This window comes from Rhea americana, unplaced genomic scaffold (assembly GCF_003343005.1).
Source record: "Rhea americana isolate MKP2758 unplaced genomic scaffold, rheAme1 scaffold_55, whole genome shotgun sequence".
Classification (NCBI taxonomy): domain Eukaryota; kingdom Metazoa; phylum Chordata; class Aves; order Rheiformes; family Rheidae; genus Rhea; species Rhea americana.
The window spans coordinates 2,255,287-2,271,411 of record NW_028186701.1 but is presented as its reverse complement, the minus strand read 5'-3'; the positions used below and the strand labels follow the sequence as shown (position 1 = coordinate 2,271,411).

General features: G+C 34.9%; 1 protein-coding gene across 1 annotated transcript in view; it reads right to left on the bottom strand.

Moving 5' to 3' along the window:
• EPHA7 (EPH receptor A7) overlaps positions 1–16,125 on the bottom strand; it is a 136,795-nt gene that overhangs the window by 26,136 nt on the left and 94,534 nt on the right. Inside the window, exons 4-5 of the mRNA XM_085318700.1 lie at positions 7,057–7,181; positions 3,401–3,569 (exon numbers count right to left, since the gene is read on the bottom strand). Coding sequence (XP_085174826.1) covers positions 3,401–3,569; positions 7,057–7,181 — 294 coding nt within the window. The remainder of the gene's footprint in view (positions 1–3,400; positions 3,570–7,056; positions 7,182–16,125) is intronic.

Genomic DNA, 16,125 nt, shown 5'->3' with positions numbered 1-16,125 from the left:
ATTYACGTAAACAAAACATTAGTTTCTTTTATTCTGTCTTCTATAAAGATTTGTAGTAGTATCGTTTACTTTAGATATTAGAAATAATTTTTGCATTTGCATATTACTTCAACCTTGCTTAKTTAGTGACACATGGCACTTGACTAAAATCAAAGTCTTCTTCACTCCAGATTGTGCTGAATCCTTTTCATTTAATAGTGAGGAATTTAACAAGTGCTTAACTCCCTATCAAATTTTTTAGACGATTCAAAGATTATGTTACACTATTCTGAGATCAGGTACCACATGTCTTGCCATGACTGAAGACATCTAGGAGAGCTTTCTGTCATTCAGCAAAATTGCTGAGAGCACTCCTGAAATCTGTGTGTCCCAAGAGAGCTTGTCATAGAAATGTTTTAGCTCTATGCTTTGTATATATACAGTCTTGTCTGAAAACTAACAATTTCACAATTGTTTTTACATTGAAATTCTGATTTAAATAAGTCATCAGCATTTTTAAGTTGGATGCATTCAATTATTCTTGATGTTTACTTTGTTTAGTATCTAAAACACAATATATATCCTCATACTTTTTTGGAAAAATAAAAAGCACAGAAGCGTCTTTAGATCCCCTGGCTAAAATTGATGTAATATATTTTTGAAATAATTTGATGAATCAAAAGAGAAAATTATCACTTAAGTGATATTCTTTAGATTTACGTGTTTTCCCTGAGGAACTTCTGTCTTTACTAACCAACAAAAGAATTACAGTGATTCATGTACTTTGGTCTGTGAAAAAYACAACAGACAATATAAATATCTTGCATTAATTATTTTTTAACTGTACTAATTTTGAAATATTTACATAAATGCATATGTGATGTCCAACAATTCTCATGTGTGTATATATATATATTTTTAATATATATTAAAAATTGCAAAGCGGCCATACAATTTCAATCACAATGCAAAAGCTTTAGCATAATATATAAACTCTATTCAATCAACACCACTAACCAAAAGACACTAAATAGTTAAAGTGCTTGGAGAAATTCAGATAGGCAACATGTCTACCTGACAGTGATGGTGGGGCACTCTCGCTATATACTTTTAAAATACTTCGACATCTTTAAAAGCTACAATCAGAAATCACCGGAATAATGAGGAGCCAATGTCTCCTCACTGCTGTAATATAACATTGATTTACTGTTCACCTTTACAGTACTTCACAGGGAGAATATTGCTTAAAAATGATGCACAGACTTCCTTTCAAATGTTAACAAAAGCCTAATGCAATGAGCTTGCAAGATATGATAAAACCACCAATAAAATATACTCACTTGCAAGAAAAAAAATCTAAAATAATTTAATTGAATTTACTTTTTTTTCTATGAATATTTTAATTGTTTCTGAAAAATATATACAGAAAATATTTTGCTTATCTTTTATGGGAATTATATGATAGAGTGTCCTCYCAAGAAAGTGGAAAACACGCCACTTTTTAGTTTTCTTTCATCAGCAGAGAACATGTTACAGAGTATGTCAAAACACAAAGCTAACCTGTGATAAGAGAAAAAATCTGTTGTACATGCTGGCCTAGTATATCTCTATTTTATATTATGTAATTTTTGTTACCTGAGTCACAGAAAGGGTACATAAACATGGCCAGTGATGTATTTATTCCAGTTTCCTAATCTTCCATATACTGATCAAACTCCAGTTGAAACTGTTTACCCCAGACATTATCTTTACTAATATTAGTGGTTACCGGTATGCTTATATTCTGCGTATAAAGGATACTCYAGTAATTAAGGAAATGTGTGGGAAACATTTTGGTCAGCTAAACGTAAATCACTATGGACAATAAATCAGCTAATTGTGAGAAGTATATGACAGATTATGCCAGACTTTTCATTTGTTTGCCAGAAAATCTAATCAAAATAAGAAAATACTTCAGTCTGTATCAGTTTCCCATCTTAGAAAATGKGCTTCCCTTGTAGAAAATGGGGATATTGCTACTGACTTCCTTTGTAAAGTGGAAATCTATGGCTGAAAAGCATACTATCAGACACAGAGTGAATAATATTATTATTAATATTTTATTGCTGCTATTATCATAATTACTATTTCAATTATCACTATTTGATGTGTTATTATTCATTATTAATAGCTTTTTATAGTCTGTGTGGAAGGAAGGTTAAGACCTACCRTGTCTTAAGAATATCCACCAACTGTTCATGCAGCACCTGACCGTAATTAATAAGACATTACAGCCTGTATCTGTGCCTTAGATATTCCACATAAAGCACAGAGACCAGACTTGGCAGTCTATGGTCTTTGATCCCGCAGGCTGTGTATTCCCAGCTCCAAACTGGCTRACCTGCTCCTAGCAAGGTCAATCTGAAGCAAGTGACCCAAAACAGAGTAACCAAATTTTAGGTCTGCGACAGAGCCGTGAAGCTGCCAGGGACACGGGCCGTTCGGGCGAGTGAGCTCAYGGCTGTCAAGTCTCGGTGACCCAGGAGTTTCTTAAGGCCCAAAATGTGGAAATTTCTCTGTAACTATGCAAGCATGTAACTGCGTGGTCAGTGGGGGGCAGGGGAAGGTACCAAGGTGATTTTTAGACAAATAAGGATATGTTTTAGCATCAAAGAACAAGCTCTCAGGAAATGTTATCCCACTGCTGAGATAACAATGTCACAGYCGTGTGAGCTTTCTCTAATGTATCATACTGACCAAATTTATACATCATTTTTTCCATTATGAAGGATTTAATAGGGTGTTTTTCTATAGTTTGCAACATAAGCCTTAAAGAGACTTTGTATCTTTGAAACCTCTGTTTCTTTCCCAAACAGAAATGAAACTGGCCAATGAGCTCAAAAGAAACCAAGACTGGATGTACAGAAAAGACATACACCATAAACAAAACTTTATATATATTTTTTTTTTTTAGAAAATCAAACAGGGAAAAAAATGACCTAGAGATGCCTTTGTGGGCTGAAATCTCCTCTTCCAGCCTCTCCTCAGCTGCTGAAGAATCTAGTGGAGTCACTTATCTCATCATTAGTCACTTCTCAGGTGGGGAGGAAGAGGTGTGTATTCAAGCGAAAAAATTATTTGCTTTGTGTTAGGAAGACATTAGAGAGGAAGAACCTGATATGTCACAAATCTTTTCTGTCTAATTACAAGAGTATAATTAGTAGTTCTATAGCAAAACAATTAATTGAACCTCATTCTTCAAAATACAGCAACAAAAATCCATTTTCACACAGAACTTGGATGGACAGTTCAACCAAATCAAAATATTTATTTAGCATATTTGCAATTCTTTCTAGTTTTAATAATATTACTTACGACTCCTCCCTTTTTTATTTACCGCTTCTAGTGAAAATATTAATTGCCTGTAAATCTAAGTGTTTACCTGTGGCTTCTTCTAGTGTAGCAACGTCCAGTCTGGGACTATAATTTCCATAACCAGCAGCAGTAAAAGCACGAATCTGGAAAACATATACTGTTCCTGGTTTTAGGTTATTAATAGAAGCTGAAGTGGACTTTGTTTTCACCGTTGAATAGGTCCTTTCTCTTTGATCCTGGAAACAATAAGGCAAAAGATTAAATGACATTTACAGGTCAGATTTTATCATGATTGCCGATTAGCAACAGACAACTGGTCTGGGTAGTTATTTCAATTTGCTGAATGCTTTTTTCCCCCAACACAAAAAAAAGCACACTCTGAGGAGTATTACAAAACACCGTCACTGCAACGAGGGGTCCTTAAAGCAACATAAAATTTAAACAGGATGCTCATGTTGTCAGTTATAAAACATCCAGGCATAAAATGTGTGTTTTGGGGGGCTTTGATTACATTCTGTCAAATTTTGATGGAAAAATAGGTTGACCATAGCTTTCCCAGGACAGCTGCGGGATCTAAACAGTTCAGTGGCAGGGAAGTCTGTTCTGTCATGGTCAGCATACTTGCCCTTACTYTCCCTTCTAACATCTTGCAAAAGTTATCACGGTGCCAGTGTAAAACAGACTGGATACTGCCTGAATTCTGCTCTTTAACTTTGCAAAAACACTTAGTCTTTTCTCTGGCTCCTAGTCTTTTCTCAAGTTTTGACTCTATGGCATCAAGTAAAACTCAGGGAAAGAAGTTGACGACGTAATCCCCCAAATTTTGAAGCTGTACGACTACAAATCCTCTGGGTAATAACTCACTTTCAAATGTTACAAAAGCTGTATCACAGACCACTACGATACTGAAACAGCTCTACTTGTTCATCAAATTTACTGGTTCAAATTATCCTTCAGTGTAGATATGTGCAGCCCTGTTGATTTTCAGTGGCATATGCACCCCTGATTCGAAGGGCAGAAGAGATGAATGAACCAACCGTCTGAATGCATCACAGGATCCCAATGCAAGCGTGAGCCGTTCGAGGCACTGCTAATGAGACGGATAGAGAGGGAAGGAATAAATCTGTAACTGATTTCAATAGCACTTTGCCAGCTTAAAATGATGGAAAACCTTCCCCTTTGCATTCAGCGTAGCAGCAAAGCCTTTTGCTGAAGTACAGTGCTCCATACAACATATCAAATTTCTTCTCTAAGCTGCAGTAATGGCTTCTCCYGAGCTTTGCCTGTTCTGTCATTTGAGCAAGCCTGTCAGCCTGGGTAGCAATATTTTTTCATATCTTCTCTACGAAGATTTAAATCATCTGTAAGCGAAGACCATGGTGGAATGTATGTTGGTATGTGGGATAGAACAGGAACACTTGAGAGATGGGAAACAAGTGTAAGCAAACAGTAAATAGCACTATAGGTTCAGGATTGCAAGCCCCAGTGGAATTTCAGTGTTTGAGTTTTGATGCATAAATGAGACTTGTCCGAATTGCCAACAATTCTTCWATTCAAAATAAATAAATAACAAAGAAAGAAAAATAACCTAAGCTAGAAATCTCATACGACAGGCTTCCTTTGGAGATTTCTGGCAGTTTCAGTTCCAGTCCTAGCCAGAAAAGAGAAGTAAAGAAACACTTATCAGAATATTTCGGAACCACAAAGATGTTTGATTTGATTTTGGCTCTAAAAGAGAGTTCAGGTCTTTTTTTTTTAAGGGAATGAACATTCTGAGCAAGAAGCTTGAAAAGTACTTTTCAATACTACATTATTTTGCAAGGAAGGCAGACATATAAGTATTTATATAAAAGTTATTTCTCTGAATTAAAAGTATAAAAWTCTGTTTATAAAGTTCTGTAAGTACTTGTAGAATGAGTACAATGAGTACAATGAGTCCTCTTCTATTAATTAGACTGTAGTACATACAATATTGTTAGATTTGCTTCCCTTACAAGGGAAGTCTAATACTAGTTCTTGTGCTTTGCAAACAAAGGAAATGGGCAATGAAATTCTGTCATTTATTTAAAGTAACAAAAATATACAGACAAAAATAATATAATTATTATGTAATAATAATAAAATCTACATTCTAAAAATTAACATATATAAAAAGTTTCTTTCATCATTTTTAAGTTATTTTCTACCAGCTATTTAAATACTTCATTTTCTTTAGCAGACAAAAAAGTACTATGCTTATAGAAATGAAAAAGTTGGATTTTTTTTTTTTTCCTGAGAGAATAGTTTGGCCTTTGGTAAATATGTAAACTTTCTTTTCATATTTGGATTTAGCTGTGCGTATGTGTATACACACACTCAAGGGAGATAAATTTCCTGCAAAAATAGAATAATTCCTTTAAAAAGATTTGTAGCTATCTTTACATATCTTGTAAGTTTTGTCACAGGAGTCATTAAACTTACTAATTTAAAACTGGGGCACAGCATCAACAAATAAACATTTTATTCTCTTTCCAAATCACATAAAGATCTTTTGATAAATATATTTTTTGTAATTCAGCCCTGAAAATTAGATGTGACGCTTGATATTAGATCCAGTCTGGTCCGAATTTACCTAATTATATGTTACCTAGTAGGTGACATACTCTTTTCTCTTTTTTGACTCTTTTCTGACATGGAAATATTATTACTTTGTTTTCAGAGATAAAATATCTTCACAAGAGATCACAAAGGAGTGCTTATGTTCATTTCTTTATATTTAATATATATATATATATATATATATATATATATATATTGCCTTCTTCTTCTCCCAGACTGTTTCATAAAAAAGATAGGAGTACTTTGCATGCTGCAGACATTGCTCAGGGAATCTGGAGGAGCAACACTTACTCCAGGTCCCAAGACAAACATGTAGCTGCAAAACCTGCCTTTATCCCATTTTGAATCAGCTTACGGTAGCATATGGCCTTACTTATATGCCTGTCAGATTTTTTTTTTATTTATTCTAGAATACTTCAAAGTTATCAAGAATGAAGCCCCAGACATACTGAAGTGAATGGCAAAACTCCAACTGACATCAATAAGATTGCAATTTCACTCTACCAAAAATAGAGATCACTTCATCAACTATTGAGAAGCAGCCTTCAATGCATTATTGTGTTGAGAGAACAAGTGAAAAATAAATCTCACATTGCTCGGAGTTTTTCAGAGGGCAAACAAGGAATATTTATCAGCTGAAACTGTAGGAAGCGTTTTGGAAGTTTTCAGACATAAGTCTGAGCTGCCCAACTCATAAGGAAATACCAAATGCAGTCAAGAACTCTATTTGATGTCTTATCTCAGGACTGGGGTTATACTGACACAAAAGGAAATGGAAAAAGCTTTAAAAACAATGCAGAAGAGACAGGAAAATGATGCCTCATGTTAAAATTTCCACTGTCAAATTTAATAACAGAAAAATCAAGAGAGGAAAGAAAAAAGTAATTTAAAGTGGATATGTCTTTTTTTTGGATACTAAAATACAATATATGGAACATATAATAACTATAATGATTGCAAGAAATAGTTAATAGATGATTATTACAAATAAGCAAAATCACTGTGGCTTTGAAGAGATCACAGCAGGCAAGATAGATGACAGGACTGTTATGGCTGTAACACTGCTCCACAATTTAGTGAGCAAAGAGYACATTGTTGTACATTACAGATAATCTTAGCACTTACTTTCTCATAATACTTGATTTCATATTCAGTAATGACTCCATTGGGATGTTCTGGTTCCTGCCAGGAAAGCTCCACACTCCTCTGAAGCACTCTCTCTTTCATTACCCCACTAACTTGCGAGGGAGCTGTTTGGACAAGATGTGTCAATAAATAATAAGCAAATTTGTTGAATCCCTAAAATCAAATGTCATTACTGATCCACCCCATGCTGAGCTACTTTCATTAAGGTAAAAGAAAGCACCTTTTCAAAGCTCACAATTCAACAACTAATGAATATTCAAGCAGGACCTTATTACTGTTCATAAACTATAATAGAAAGCAAATTACAGTGCAAACAGCAAAAAGTGGCATTGTTCAAGTTAGTGAAAAACTAGGATTTATGGGATAGGAATGGCAATTAAGCAAATGAATTCTAATTAAGCTAGGAAGGTCGATTTTAGATTAATTTTGTGTTAAATTACAAATCTAAATATTTATTGCATATGTTTCTGAATCATTTGTAAAAACAAATAAGGTATATGAAACAAAATCACATATTAGGTTGAGTTCATATAGCTGTTTGCAATTCTGCTTAAAAATAATCTACTGTATTATTTTATTACGGCATGACTTGGCAGTGAAAACAACATTGTTAGGGACTAAAAACCTTTTCATTCATTCAAACCTTTCTAGAACTCTCTTTTAGAGCTGAAATTTCCATATTTGGCCTTGTTATTTTTTGAAAGTCTGAGAAAACCTAAGCAGTTCTTAGGAAAGAAAGCAGTGACTGTCCCACTCCACTCCGTCTACACAGATACACATACGTGCGTACATGCAAACGTACACACTGAGTTTCCCAATATACGTCACTCACAGATAGGGGCTTATTGAAATAATAACAATAATCAAAAGCGTACACACATTRTAGAGCCACTCACTCTCATTTAAATAGGGTTAATAAATAACGTGATTAAACATGAGTGTTTGAAAAGGTAGCTTTCTTGATCAAGTTATCTCACAGTTAATGAAAAGAAAAGATGACAGGTTTTCGACTGACAGGTTCTTCCAAAGGAGTCCCAACATCACATGTTTCTTCAAACATAYGCACTGCATACATATATGCTGTAAAAGTTTAGCTGATCAAAAAAGAGCTATGGGAYTGGAACCAAGCAGGACTTAGTCTTTTTCTCCTTCAATTCAGTGGAAATAATTCAGTTAATTTCAAGGGTGCTCATGCAAAAGATACAAAGAGAGGATCTGATCCTCATTCTCCTCCAGTTAAAGTAAAATTCACATTTATCTGTTTAGAAACTTGATCTTATTCAGAGAGCAGGTTCAGAGACATGAATCACAGAGATCCATAGACAGGAAAGAAAACAAAAATTAGATATAAATGTACTTATATCTCTTTCCAGTCAAGAATTCACAAATTTGAACAAACATTCTGAAAAATGTAAATCATTTTCCAGAGAAAAAAAAGAATAGCCTTATTTCAGAACTACATATACAACTTTCACTGTGTAAAATGATGTAAAATCTTCAGATAAAAAAGAATTCTTATCCCATTGATTTCATTAGAACTACAAATCCACCGACACAGATTCCTTTGCTGAACAACACTTTGCTGCAACAAGTAGGTGAACTTGACTTTCTCTTTTACCATTCACTTCAAGTCTAATTAGAGTAATTACTATTCTAATATTCTTATGTACACCCACTTTCCTCTATTTAATTTAAAGAATAAAGAAATAAAACATCTAGAGTGAACATTATGTAGAATTAAGGATATAAACACAATGAAAAAGCAAAAATTTGTACAACACAACCAGCATAATAATCCCCCAAGACATTTAAAATTTGATTGTTAACTTATTTTAATTGTGAAGTTCCTATCCTGGCCTTTTTTTTCTTTTTAATTGTATATTTGTGTAGTTTTTAAAGCTGAATGTATTTACATTTCGTTAGAAGCTCCAAGAATCTGTGGAAATTAAAAATACAAACCATGTCTGATAACATTCATTACAAACTATTATGTCATATAATATGTCTATATAATCAAAGTTGAACACACCTTAACACAGGCTGCCTAAATGAGAAAATCAAAACACTGCATCATGCAACCCTCATGAGTAGATATAGCGCTCTAAATCCAGGATCTCTCTCTCTCTCTTGCATTCTCTTTCTAAAAGCTTTTAGCATTTCTACTCTTTAATTAGTGGAATATATTCTTTTTTGTAGCTAAGAGTCTGGAATGCAGCAGCAAACCAATTTACTCCGTCTAATGTTCTTTGCTATGATTAACTAGTTGTCTTTGTCTAAATGTGCAGCACAGCATCCTGGCTGAATTTCAGACAGGTCATTATGTTTCATGCATCATGTTCTGTATCATCCAGATAAATGTTTTCAAACTGTTAATTTTAGTTTTTTATATGTCCAAAATTGTTAATGTTTATACTTACTTGAAAAAATTTTATACTACTTAGGTCACTGGAAATTGTTCTCAACATTCATTGTCTTTTGTTTTAGCATACCAAATTTATTTCATTCTATTGGTCATAACACTTATTTTTCTTTTAAGCAGTGAAGCAAAATAAACTCACTTCCTTTGGAATTAGTTAACTTGGCTTATGTGGGGAAAAAACAGGGATGCAGACAAAGAGGAACAGAGAAGAGGGAAGATGTTAGCAGAGGAAGTGACATATTCCATACCATTCCCACTGAACATCTGTACTAAGTATACCACAAAAAGGAAAATTCCACTTCTTCAGAAAATTCAAAGAAAAATAAAATCTCAGTGATTTATTGACATTGCAAGGTAGTGTGTAAAGCTATCTTGAATAAGTGAATCATGTTTCCTGCTAATTACTATTTTTGTTTTCTTTTAAGAATGATCGGATTAAAAGAAAAGGGTTTTGTTGTTGTTTTTCTTCTTTTTTTTTTCCTCAGTTAAAAAGGCTTTCAGAGGAAGAAGAACCCACATGAGGCAGAAGAGAGCCCAACCACACAGACTGATATATTGATCATTCTGACCTTGAGTCTGGATCTTCCTTTAGGGCTCTGAGGAGAATAATGTTGCATATAAGCCCCATATTGGATGATATTCCTAAAACGCAGCAAGTTATCGAGCCTTATTTTGTCTCACACTTTGAGCCCTGACATATGTCAGGGGAAGAAGAGAATCATCAAATGGGCTGAAGCCAGAGTGTCCTCCTCTGGCAAGGTACATCAGCCTATTGCTGCTTTAAAGAAATCATCATAAATGAGAGCAATCATATTGATGTTAGAGGCTAAATATAAAAAACTACTGTTATCTTGCCTTTTTGGTCGTATTTCTTGATCTATGATTAGGGAGAGTGTACATGTCAGGAACATTTTGTTCTTTATTCTAGTATAATCATTTTCTCCATATACTCTCGGCATCTTTTATTACAGCCTGTTTTGTATTCACATGTTTACTTGCTTTGGCTTTCTGACTCCTCTTTTTAAGACTATAGACCACTTCTCACTGCCTTCCTGTGTTAATTAACTAACAACTGATTTATGTTTTTGTAACAGCTACGTTTGAGTGAGCTTGAAAATGAGTTAAAGCATACAATCCATCCTAAGTACAAAAGTAAAATATGGTACTAAATCAAAGTAAAAGATACATCAGTAAAAATAGATCCAAACAAAAAATGCCACTTTTTATGCCATTGCCAGATAAATAATAATAATAATAAAAATAAAATCTTCTTTTTTCCCCTTCTTCGGTAATCTAGTTCTTACCACAGGTTCTGTAACAAAGATATTTGCAATGAAGACACTTCTTAGAGCATTTCTAGACAACTAAGTACCCAGTTCAGAATGACCCGAGCATGTATAATCCCTACAGTATCACTTCAAGTTACAAAGAGGCATCACTTGTCAGAATCATTATTTCCATAATATATTACACTGGGGGATACGGGATGTTCAAAACACCATTTGCTATCAACTTTCTTTCTGATATACCTCATCTCTTCTTTTTCTCCTTCCTGCTGACACAACATCCAATGCATCAAACACACGCAGCCTCTCAGGGCTAACTGGCAGATGTACCTACACATGCTGCATAAGAAAATACTTCGAGAATGACAGACCCTCAGCACACTCATTCACCTTTTTTAAATGCTTCAAATATACCATTCAGCAAAAGAAAAAATTGATTTTTCACTAGGTTTCAACATCATAGCCACAGAGAAATATAACTCTGCTGGGCTTTACCGATAAAGCCTTCAAGTTATATAGATTTCAAGCTGGTCATCATTTTCAGATCAAGTTATAGAAAAAGTTAAAACTGAAGTGTCAAAAAAGAGCAGGATATTCCAAGGAAATATTCTGCTCCAGAGAGAATATTGCATCTGGTAGGCTCGTGTGTTATATTCATAGTGCTAAGCTAACCATATGGTATATTATTAATATGTGCAAATATCTCTGTATAGAAAACTGCAGTGATTGTTTTGGAAGGCATTGCTTTTAGTCCAAAGTTCTACGAAAATGTTATTGCACAATATTGTTCATGCCTTTTATCTCGGTCCTTAGCTATTCCATGGTTCCCATGCTTCATATTTCCCTTGATGCAAAGTGCATTTTCCAAAATACAAAAACATGTAAAATGAATTTTTCCCTACTTATATTAAACTAAAAAAAGTATAAAATAATAAAACAGACAATGTAAACTAAAAAATCAAAACCTGAGAAGCTAGATAATCACATGTGTACAGAAATAGGCATCATGCACCAATTTCTAGCACAAAATCAACTGTAATATCATTTTCATTAAAAAAAAAAAAAAGAAGAAGAAAAGTGCTTTGCAAAAGAAACCTAGTCAGCCATTTCTCTGAGATTTCCTAAAATCCTGGATCATGAAACTGCCTCAATTCCATCAAGCAACATCAGATATGGAGACTTCTTATCTGATACATTTTTTGAAAACTCTCTTTAGAAATAACATTTCCAGGCTCTAAGTCATTCATGTGTACAAAACTGTTAAAATTTCTAAGAATAAGGGATTCATTTCTGCCTCCTGGTTTATGCAAAGTTTCCCAGACTAAGGTGAGTAAATTCTTCCAGTGCAGGTCCAAAACCCATATTCATAAATGTTACCAAGTCTGTCTGCATCTCTAGTTTCATGATTTGTTATAGAAAGACTAATGAATGAATGGGCTGACAGCCTTCCTTAACTATTTTTTATATTGCTTTATTTTATAATGGCAATAATGTGCTTAGGACAGTTTGAGCTTTGTCTCGCACTTGCTGAAATCAACAGTAATACTCTCACTTACTTTCATAGCACAGAAACCTTACAGTACTTACCAAAGGACAAAATCTCTTGGCTTTTTGCCTCTTTTCTTTTCATACCATGAGGATATGCAGCAATTATTCAAAAACACTGTTTTTTTCATAAAGCAGAGAGAGATCAATTTTTATACCCCTGTAAAACTGTATCTCAGGGCCCAATGTAAGTTTTAAATTACACGAAGTATTATCAACATTTTTTCTACAACAGCTTTTTACAGCATTTGGGAGGTGCTGCCAGTTTTCAGTGTTAAAAGGGTACATTGCTAACAAATGCAAATAATGGAAAAATGGAGATAACAGAGTCCCAATAGCTATAACATACTCCATTATTTCTATTTAAAATGTCATAGCTGTCTCCTTTTTGGGAAGGATTTTTTAGACAACGGAGTTTTTCTTTGACTGTACATCTATTTTAACTGAGACTGGAATCTAGCTTCTTACAGACAATGAACACAAAATGAACCCATGCATATATATGAAAAGAGTAGTTGAGAATTATACTGTTGATAGCTCCTAAGTGGTTGTTCAGGAAGAGAACACAAAACTCCCTATACTCTATTATCAAACCTAAATCAAGATTACCCAAATGGCACCCTTCGGCACTGGTTTTCTTACTAATTTGCTCCCAGGAGAAAAAGTATAAATGAAGTCATAGCCTGTTTTTCCACCACACTGGTTAGTTTTTAAGGAAAACTTAGGCACTAAGATTGCCTTGCTAGATCAGAGCTGCGGGCAAACAGATTATGCCCCTTGAAGAACTGCAGCCACAGCAACGAGGAGCCTGGGGTCAGGATATGGCACCACACTGGTTTTTGTGCTGGTCTGAAGTAACACATCTCAGGATATCTGCCCACACTGACTTACAAGGACTCATCTGATGTACAGGGATGTTACCTGAAATAAAATCTTGACAAAGGTTTGCAGGTACTGCACAAATTTTAAAACTACACAATGTAGATGTTTCCCTTTTGTGTTTACTGGGTTTTTCATAAATATACAAGGCATTTGTGTGAAGGGAGAAATAACGCATTTCAGAGTACCATAATATGGTAGCGCTCCTCAAGCCCTGACAGCAATCTCCTTTAGCTTGTCCTTAGAATGCTTGGGAAAATTTGCCTACATTTATCTTCATGTTTGCACTACTATGCAAGATAACTCTCCTACTATTTTGTATGATAATCCATGCAAAAAATATCAAGAAAGAATATGACAGCTCTTAAACCGAACTTTTAAAAATGGACAGATGGAAATTTATAGCACTTCTTTTTTGGTTAAAATGTATTTCTCTGCCCTCAGTTAAGTCTCCACATGACAAAGCAGCCCATGATAAAAGGTTATTGAGTACCACTGTATTATGCCATTAGTACCCATTGCTTTGGATCAATGACAGACAGATTCCCCACTGTGTTTACAAGCTGCAGTATTCAAAAAGTGACCCAAATAAATCAGATATTTTACACTAACAATATCCTACTGAGAAGCGATTTTAACTTCCTCTCTGACACACTTTACTTTCCGGCTCATAAATATAACACAGTGTGCTTACAATGCTCTTCAAGCCGTGAACGAAGGCGCACACAGCTCTCGGGCCACTTGGGGATGTGAGGAGTAGAGGGAAACAGGCAATGTAGTCAAGTAATACTTGACTGAATTACTCCATTACATTTTTTTGCCCTTGCTTTTGTGGTTGAGAAACTCTTAAATTACCTGCTGCTACGGAGAGTAACAGAAACACAAGTTATCTGAATACAACTGCAAATCAATTAAGAAATACAAGAACTCAAAAAATGAGGAGAAAAAGATATACAGTGATCTCCCCTGATATTATTACGACGTTCTAAGAGAGCGTACACTTAAATAGCATTCTTATCAAATTCATAGTGATTACCTAATTTTCTGCATCTTTTATATTTCTGATGCATTTCAAATAGTTAATGGTTTAATAATTCCTTTATCAAGTCTGTACTCACTGACTGTGTCACCTTTCTCTGCTGCCTACTGTGGCAAAGTTTTGGAATGGGAAACCAATAAAAAGAAAGAAAAAGAACTTATCAGAAACAAATGAAACAGTTTAGAAACATCAGGGCTGACAGTTTGTCTATCATGTCTTTTTTCTGGTCAAAGTCTACGTCTAGACCCGTCCTATGAACTCCCCAGTTTCTCCTGCCTGACATTCGGTACGGATATTATTGTCACGTCTGTATCCCATTTCTTCCGAAACTGGCAACTTGGGCATCAATCAGTGCTGGACGGATGCTGAGTTGCGTAACAAGTGACAACGCTGACTCCCAAGGCAGCCACAACTCTTGCTTTGCGAATAAGTTTTGACATCTCAGGCACAAACCTGATTCCTACAAATGTGTTAGAGTAACAAACCAGCCTTACAAATAACAGAGAGGGGTTTCTGCTCTCATGTAGAATGTATTTTCTCTCAGAGAAGAAATATTTCTACGGTAATTAGATTTTTCCTGTGTCCTGCCTTTTTTGTGATCCAGTTTTCATAACTTTTTTTTTTTTTTTAACTGAAATATCTACCTTGCACTAGATCCTTGGCATACAACTATTACTCTTCATTAAGAAAAACAAAATCCCGCAGAACTCCCCAAGGTGCTCTTTTCTCTGGTGAGCTACTTGGATACTTTATGTTCTAYTTCTGCCTCTATTCATCTCTACTGACAACTGTCAATTACAAACCAAAGTTTTAGGGAATCAAAGGATAAAGCACAATTTACAAATACCTTCCTGTGGAGGTAGACAGGTGTAATAACTGAGACCACTTGCTGTAACCGAATTTCATACTGTCATCTACTCAGTCACAAAAAATTGTCAGCTTCAAGGATGTTCCTCATGAAAAAAAAACCTTAATACAGTCTCATTGCTACTGTCTAGCTAATACTGCTATCCCAGTTTAACTTGTCTAAAAGTTAAAGCTATGCTTGCTGCAATAAAACACGATGCCAGGTGATTAGAATTGTGGCTTTGGAGGCCTACAGACTACTATGATTATGTTTATTAGTCTAGGATGTCCAAGAGACAGTGGAATAAATTCCAGCCCCATAATAACAAAGTGTTTTGTTTCAGACACAGCCAACAAAAATCTGGAAAGAAAGAGTCATGCCAAAAACTAAAAACACTTAATCAAATATTAACAGAACAACATATAAATATTCTATAAAGATGTCAGCAGAAAACAATAATTATCACTGTGCCAGAGGTTTGATCAAATGGCCATTTTCAAACACATAATTGTGCAGTGGGGAAAAAAAAATACTATTTTACTAACATTCCTAAAATGTGTACAACTTCTGTTTCAGCCTTCCAAATTCATGTGAAACACATTATAATGGCACTGCAAAGGCCAGGCAGTTTCTGAAAGCAGCATGGGTGGTATTCCCAGAGAACGCAGCGAGAGTGCCTGGCAAAAAGGGCTTGCAGTTACTCATGCCATGAGCCTGTACTTCTTTTCCCAGAGAGTGATAAATTTCCATTATTTAAGGAGACGGATAAATATCTGTCATGGAATCTCTGTTACAGTGCTAAATATCAGGAGGGAYTAGCCTGAGATCAGTGAGTATTTATATAGACAGGAGTGCAACTCGTGCCCACGAGAGGAAGCTCAGGCACAGCAGTCAGCTCTCGCTCCAGGCTTACCGAAGAAGCAGTTTCACTGCCCACAGGGAGGTCACTCCTGTGGATAGTACACACATTGCATGTATATAGCGTGCACAAAACTTGTATGAAAATATCTTAAGGGTTTTTTTTAATTTATAT